The sequence below is a fragment of the Acanthochromis polyacanthus genome, chromosome 16 (genome assembly GCF_021347895.1).
Source record: "Acanthochromis polyacanthus isolate Apoly-LR-REF ecotype Palm Island chromosome 16, KAUST_Apoly_ChrSc, whole genome shotgun sequence".
Classification (NCBI taxonomy): domain Eukaryota; kingdom Metazoa; phylum Chordata; class Actinopteri; family Pomacentridae; genus Acanthochromis; species Acanthochromis polyacanthus.
In genome coordinates, this window is record NC_067128.1 from 26,286,171 (window position 1) to 26,294,771 (window position 8,601).

General features: G+C 38.2%; 1 protein-coding gene across 1 annotated transcript; it reads right to left on the reverse strand.

The window, feature by feature from the left end:
* Positions 1-38: 38 nt before the first annotated feature.
* LOC110959747 (adhesion G-protein coupled receptor F1-like) lies at positions 39-7,268 on the reverse strand. The gene is given in 10 exon segments (XM_022206712.2): positions 39-1,958; positions 2,039-2,105; positions 2,199-2,258; positions 3,596-3,637; positions 4,973-5,382; positions 5,385-5,855; positions 5,858-6,371; positions 6,456-6,620; positions 6,868-7,043; positions 7,128-7,268. Coding segments are annotated over 10 exon segments (2,094 nt in total). The 5' UTR covers positions 7,234-7,268; the 3' UTR covers positions 39-1,875.
* Positions 7,269-8,601: the final 1,333 nt, after the last annotated feature.

Sequence of the window (8,601 nt, forward strand, 5' to 3'; positions counted from 1 at the left end):
GCAATCTCAAATCGAATGTTCTCTAAATGCAACATACTCGAAAACTCTGAGCCAAGCCTCAAAACTAGGAGGCATCTCCTTGTTCCATACTTTGAGAATCGTCTTCTTAGCTATGACCATTCCAACAAACATGTTGATGAAAGCAGTTGTGCTGATGATTGCAACAAAACTCAGGGATACAAAGGGTCTAAATCTGCTGTCAGTGTCTCGATTTCCTATAAAACAGGAATAACTGCTGGAAAAACTGAGCTGTAGCTTTTAATAATGCAGACTCATGGTCATTTTATAATGACCATGAGTGTCTACATACCACAGGGTTCTCCATAGATGGTTTCAACATGTTATTTAAACTGACATTTATTCTGATAGATAAATGGTCACATTGCCACTCGTCACTTTATGTAACATGACACATGAACCTCCCACCTGTCAGAATGGAAACCATAGCACATGTATTGTTTTCTATCCTTCACCAGCCAGTGAAGAAGTATCAAACTCTTTGTCTCTAGCAGCGATGCAAGAGCAAGTCTGGAGATTCCTTATGAGCAAAACTTTCTATAAGGAGGAAAGTCACTGGAATGCAACAGAGGGCTTTTTGAAGAATGTAACTTGGGCTAATAGAAAAATTCAACTTGGGCTTGTAAGAATGGGCTTGTACAACATGGGGATCTTAGAAAAATTGTCTCTTAGAAGAGTACAACTGGCTTAAGAATTACTTAGAAACTACGACAGCACAAATATTTTCTTGATAACTATGGGCTTTGACTCGGTGGTTTTACTTTGGCACACTTTTGCAATACAAACCTGCCAAAATGTCTCCTTGTCTCTGCCTTTCTGAGCCAACTCATCCAGCAGATCATCACAACTCCACATCCTGCAGCGGCCTCCCTCTTGCTACTACAAAGGCTACGCAAGTATCACTTTCCTTCTGCGAAATGGGTGATTTTATAAATTACAATTGGTTTTCCAATTTTCAAAGTAATTCTAAATTCATCACCTTTTCTATCATCTGCTTCCAGTGAAGATCACAGTTTACTAGTTTATCTGCATTTATTCAATCATTTATTCACTTTCTTTTGTTGCTTATTGTTTGTTTGTCGTAGTAGTTAATACATGTTTGGACTTAATTATCAGCAGTTCTATCATTTCTTTGTTTTGGGAACTAGAGGTCAATGAAATCAGAGTTTATGACTTCCATAATGGGACTGATAAAGTTCTTTTTCATCAAAGTCTCTTTGGGACTTAGTCTAAATTGATAATTTTCTCAGACAAGCTGAGAACATTTAGAAACCCTAAATTAACGAGTGACATTTAAATCATAAAATGTAGTTTCTACTATTAGGTATGTTGCAGCCTACATTTTGATCTACATTGTTTGGAGCAGTAGGAGGCTAATTCTGCAACAATCTTGCTACACACACTACACTTAACCAGTACAATGGTATTAAATAAAACAAGATTTATTGATGCAACACAATTTAAAAGTATACCATAAAGACTTTGTTTTTAAACAGTAGTAGTAACACTTTACACAAGATGTTGAGTTGTACTTTGTTCAATCGTCAGCTTCTTCAGCAAAGCCTGATCTGCTTCTGTTTAAAGGTACAGTCATGCTAACATGCGGTCATGAAACTGCAGTCAGACAATAGTTTTTACAAGTTGTAACCTTCTAACAGGCTCTTTACTAACTATTCTGGCCATTGTTCCAACATTAGTGTTACAAAACACTGCTTCAAGTGGCAGCTCTTAAAAATGCTATTTAACAGTTTCATTCACACGATTGTTTGACTGTACTTTACATTTCAGATATATTACACTTGTTTTCCTTCTTTTGGACTGTTTTTATAGCAGAATTAATGACTCATTACTGAGCCACTACTCATGTACGCTAATAAATGTGTCTGATACACCGCTGTTGTTGCTGCTGGAGTTTGCAGCATTTGAAACACGGTAGACATCTGAAAGACAAACAGCAAAAGTGTCAACTGGACAGTCGATTTGAGTAAACAGCAAAGCAGCTTAAAGTAAAATAACTTACCTCTTCTTCCACGGAGTCGGTTTATCAAATTCATCCCACCGAAAGAGGAAATGCCACCACTTGTGCTCTACAGTAGAAGAAATGTAAAGGTGAAAACTGAAAAATAGCTTAGTGCAACAGAAATAGTTTTGTTATATTAAAAAAGAACAGAAGAACTTACCCTTGTTTGATTAGAGCCAGAGGCTGGTGTAGAGGTGCTTCTTGAGAGAATAGCACGGATCTACAGACACAATCAAATTCATGTCAAAGGCCGAATTCATTTTAGAGCCATAAGAATAATCAGTTGAAAAAATATAGAGATCCAACAAACCCATTATTTCTTCATTTAAAATAGTTGAAATTCCACGACATAGTAGATTACAGTAATCTTCAAATTATGCATAAAGCTCATAAACAAACTTTAACAGTCAATGTCCACAACAGATTTGTAAAAAGAGAAAGCAAGTATAACTGTAAAGGAACAGAGAGTTGTTGTTGTTGTTGTTGTTGTTTTTAAAAAAAAAAGCAGATTTAGGATAAAATTAATGGAACGTTGCATTTCTGTAAAAGGGGTCAATGCATGGAATGATCTAGACAAGGAATCAAAAGAATCAAAATTACATGCTAGACTTTAAAGTGTAATTAAAACTAGCATACTATCAAAATACAGAGAGAAAACTGATATGAGAGAGAGTGGTTGTGCAGGACTCTCAGACTTTACAGTCATTTTGTTTGTTGTTTGTTTTATTACTCATTGTGAACTGTTTGTTTGTTTAGTATAAAGGGGCAGATTACATAAGTTTTTCTTCTTTCTGCTCCCTTTCATTCAGAATTTTGGAAACTTTTGCTTTTGTATTGTGTTGAATTGTTAGGGTTTTTTTGTTTTGTTTTGTCAGTGAATGAAATATAAACTAACTAAATTTTGGGTAAGATTAGTTTAACAGGTTTACTGATTGGGAGAAAAGTGTATTTATGCAACACAAATGATCTCCTCCATGTACGTTTTATCATACAACTGCTCAGGAAACACGCTAGCTCAGCTCGGTATCACATTCTGAAAAAGCTTTCTTGGCGTGAGTGAGATGTTATATTGTTATATTTGTTGTCAGTGAGATGAAAAGACCGATTCCACCCTAATGTCTTTTTGAAAAACGTGACACTGGGGAGGCACTAATCTATTCATCTATACATATTTTATATTACTACTGGTGTTACATACATACATATCATGTGTTTTTGCAACATATATCATTTGTAATAGAAAATATCTTAGAGGAAAGATTTGTAAAATACCAGTCCAAATTGTCCAAATAAATTAGTAAAATCTGTTCAAAAATACTTTCATTTTTTGTACAGTGCAATCACTAAATGTATTAATATAATCTTTATCAATAAAATCTCATGTGCCTGCAGTAGAATCGCTACGGTTAGAATCACTGCCATGTGCTTTTGCATTTTCTTCCATTTCACATACATAGCAGCACTGCTGCTATGCTAACATACTGCTCTTGCTATGACGCCTGTGCAGAGTGCATGACTTTCCAAAATATCAAATTGTTCTAGTAAAGGTCAACATACCTTTGAATCCATTAATGTTCCAAACACAAGAATGAAGAAACCCTGAGGAATACCAAACAAACATTTTTAAAATCATTACAGTGAAATAACACAATAAATGAAATGTACAAAATTACTGCACTATAAGTAGAGATACTCTAAACCAGTTTTTGTCAAGCCACATATTAGTACTTAGATTTGGGTACTTGCCACTGCTTCGTAATACAACTGTGAAACTGCTTTGCATGTAGAATGAATCTAAGGATCAAATCAATCCTCTTTGTAGTTAAACAGATTTGGCTGACAATGCTAATCCAAGTATCGGTGGTGAAGCTGGTGCCCAAAATGTCCCGCAACAGGCTGCTGACATGCTTTTTCACTAAACGGTGCTTTGTGCATTAGTTCTTTTAATAATACTAGAGAATCCTGTACATAGGTTCCAGTACGCTGAGAAAACAACAAAATCCCAAATTACTGTCAGAACTAATCTGATCTGTAGCGCAGTGAGTTAAAGGTTTACCTGTGGAGCTGCTGGTTCAAAACCGGACCTTTCTTAAAACAAAATCCCAAATTATCTCCAAGAGGTTCTGTCATATTTACAGACTCTAGACCAGGGATGTCAAACTCATTCCACAAAGGGCCGGTGTGGCTGCAGGTTTTTGTTCCAACTAAGCAGCATCACACCAGACCTGACTCATTTAATCAACCGATCTCAGTCTCCAGACAGGTGATTGGTCAGACTGTGTGCTGTAGATATGTTGGAACTAAATGCTGTAGCCTAGAGCCCTTTGTGGAATGAGTTTGACATTCCTGCTCTAGACATTTTCTCTCTCACGTGTTGCTTCAACCATTATCAAACTTCTTGAACTCTGCACTGTGCTGATTCTGGAGATATTTGCTCGAATTGCTAAAAAGGAGCTATTTTTCACTTGCAGACCTTCATTATACTCCTTTGGAGGCACTTAGAAAGGCCGTTTCTGACACCAATGAATGCATACTTGTATTATTTTCTAGTCCTCGGGAGTCCACTTGGAAGACTCCGATGCATATATGCACAATGGTTGTTAGCTACGAATTCTGTACATACACACTATTGCCCAGATAGCATAGACTCTTTCAGACTTTGTGAGATGATGAGAGTACACTGGCCTTCCTTTTGTCATCATTGCTAACCCCTTAATATTCCAAACTAATGATATTGGCGACACTCCAGCTCTGGCTACCTGCTCAGCCAACTAGAAGTTAATGCTACATTGCCATGAAGAGTTTATCAAATCGGTTGTATGTGGTTGTTTTAGTGTATGAACACAGTATCAGTGGAAAACCTGAAAAATGTATTGGTGCATCAATTAATATCAGCATTGAATTACTGCCTTGTGCGTCCATGGGTGCAAATACCTGTAACGAATTGAAGAATGCAAAGGCAATATGGATTCCAACATCTGTTGACGATATCATGGTTCCCACTCCCAAAGACCAGGTGAGTCCAAACAAAGGAGTCAAGATGGCCACACATCTTATAATGACCACCATGGTATGTTTTTCATCTGTTTGGGCAGCGTCTCCCATACCCCTTCTCAGCATTTTGAACAAGACCACGATTACGATCAAAATATTAATGAAAACTATGGTCAAGGCAGGTATCACCATGGCCAACAGGGCTTTTGTCTCAAACCAGTTGAGCCAACAAGCATTGTCTTCCCTTATATATCCATTTCCTGGTGCTGTGACGGCAACAGTAATAACAGCTATAATCAGAGGGCAGCCGTAACCCAAAGTGAAGCCGATGGCCAACATGGTTGACTTGACATGTGGGAAAAGACCATGACTATCCTGTAAAAGAGCAGCAGGCCTGACACAAGCATCCAAAAGAACAGAGCAAGGTAGAAAAAGTGCATGAAAAATGTTGCCGTGCTACATGGTCCAACTGGAACTGTGTAGTCATCTCCAGCATCTTCGAGGGGGTTCTTAGCGAAAGAAGCACCAATAATGAAACAGATGTCAGCGATCAGCAGAGACAGGGCGGTGTTAATGATGGACACGTGACGCATGAAGGCAGTGCTGTTTCTGGTGATGTCCTTCCAAACGTACCCTTCAATAATAAGACATATAACTAAGCTTGCCAGAGATATCCCAACTCCAATATAAGTGATCAAATCCAAGGCGAATCTTATCGATGGAGGGATGTTAGTTGCCATCAGAATTGAGAAAGATGTCAGATGGTTGCAGCTGCAGGTTACCGTATTGTTTATATCAGAAACAAATGTACATCCCTCATCATCCAAGCACCGAGGTCATCAAAAAGTGTAAAATTCCAGAAGACACACTGTGGGTGCAGTGACAGGGATTCGTTTAGCTTGTTGTAGCTCAGGGTGACGTTTGAAATTGTTTCACTTATTTGTACAAGCAACACAGCAGCATTGATGGCATTGTCAGGGACAGTCTCATTGGTGGTAGCATTGAAGAGGCTGACATTAAATGTAGAGTCCCTTGCTGGCATAACATTATTAAGCGTGGACAGAATGATAGTGGTGATGAACACATTGGAAAAGTTGGTATTTGGAATATTTATGGCAACGCTGGAGTTCAGCATTGCATTGAAAGAATCATTGAATACAGTTCTGTTGAGTTGGATCCGTTGAGTCTCGATTGTCAATGTCCCATTCAGTCCATTGGAAAGCGTCTCCAGTGAACCCAACAGTTCTGAGCTGACATTGCTGGTTTGATTTGAATTCAGAAACGACCAGGACTCTCTTGAATCGTCACCAATGATGACATCAATGGTTTCTAGTACACCCTGCAAATAAAGAAATATTTCACTGTAAGACCAAAAGTCATAAAGTACAGTTGTAAAATGTAACAAAACAAATCTGTTACTTGCCTCCATGATGTCATCACTGACAACAATGGTTACATTTGCAACGTTATTTATGATGTCAACAATAGCGGATATTGTAGCAGATGAATTGGAAATTTGTGCTGCGTCTGTCATGACGGCTTTACTAAGATTCCCAACAAATTCTGGCACTGTTTCCACAACCAGGTCCTGAAAGATGATGTGATAATCACATTTTTGCAATAAAAGAAAAGAGATTAAAATCACAAAAGGACAAATAAATCCAAATGCAAAACTGTTATCACCACTACTAGTACCTCAAGGTTAACAAGCAATGATTATACTGTCTGATTTTGGTATATGAAAGAATCAGGTGGCACCCAACCTCTGCCCAAGCAGCATCAGTAATATTTATCTGCGTATATAGACCAATAGAGCACATTCGTGGAGCACCTACCTGCGACTCAATTAATAACAACTTGATTTGTACTACAATGCATGTGTCTTGCACAAGTCTCCACTGTCCGTTCTGACATCGTGCAGTCTTTTCCCCTTCTTGACCTGCATCACACCTTGCGCTCACTGTGTCATCTTCTCGTCCAGTCCCATATTGAGTGTCGTTACATTCAGCAGCTTGAGAGTTAAATAATCAGTTAGTCAAAAGGACAGTAAAACAACAAGGACAGGATGTAGTTAAGTGCCAAAGATTGCTCTTACGTTGGATGAAAACAGTCAGTGTTGTTGTCTGGTCATAGCCCTCTAGTTCATTAACCCTACATGTGAAAATTTCTTCTCTTGTCTGTGATCTGTTGCAGTTTTGCATTGTATAATTATACTGGATGCAGTTGGCTTCTTCAGCAGAACCTGGGGATGTTTACCATTGTTGTTAGTAAGAAGTTGTTAAGAGAGAGGTCCAACTTTTCACCATGGATAGATTAAGGAGATTCAGTTTTTGCTTACTTGATGTTAAGTTGTTGATTCCATTAAACCAGCTGACTGTGTAGGGGGACTGCACACAACACTGAAGTGGCTGTACATCTCCCTCTTCACATTGAACGGAAACTTTACTCTGAAGTCTCACAATGGGAGCTTGTATGATTTCTGTCACTTTTCCCGTTTGGACAAAATGCAAATCTCTGCCCTCCAGCGTACATTCATAAAGTCCTGCAATTAAAAGAAGTAGGTATTATTGAATGCACAAGTATGCTACAAACCACAAAGTGGATAGCAGGGGATTTATAATTGCAGTAGTATTAAAATATGGACAGGACGCTTATTCTAGGAAAGGAATTATGTTTACTTAGTGTACTTTTTTAAAAATCTTTTTGTTAAACAGTATTCTGATCCCAAACTATAATAAAACTATAATAAATGTAAGCATGTTTGCACCACCTCGCACCTGCCCGAAGTTCCTGCAGTGGAAAGCTGCCTTTTGCAGCTATTATACAGAAGTAAGGTGAGAATCCAGCTCATATGTTGTTGATTTAGGCAACAATTATATTGCGTAAAATATCAGGAGATTTCTTGGTCACTGATTTAATACCAAATGAGGCTAGCATTGGCTTACCAGCATCAGCAGGAATGGCGTTGTTGACCATAAGAGTGGACTGCCTGTCAGCAGTGGTTGCTTTAATTCTGTCAGAATTAATTGCCAGCCCTTCAAATTTCCATACAGAACCAGAAATTGTTCCCACATCAATGTCTGGGGGGCCACATGTCAGCATCATGGTTCCACCGGTATAAATGGGGCCTGAAACATTCAGTGGAGTTGGACCTTTGAAGAAAGTCAAGAGATCAGTCAGGAATTCAATCAAGTTTAAGAAAAAATAAATAAACTAACTCTTTTGAACTTACTTGTGTACTGGGCAACAACTGGATCAAAAACTGGGGCAATCGACTCCATGGCTTGTGGGAGGTTGTTATTTGCTTCAGCTATTTCAGGCGCATTCACCTCTGTTGCCTGAACTACAAAATCTGCAATGACACTTCCTGGTCTAAAAGGGAAAATAAAGTTATGTTGTAAAATGTACTATGATTCCATACTCCAAATATTTATTCTTATTTATGTATTATTCTGCAAATGAAGGAATCACTGTACCTGAATCCCGTCACAAAAGCTCTGTGAAACCCACTGATACCTCTATACTGCTCCTGTAACTGTTGGAAAGATAATAGTGAAGTCAGTAGAAGA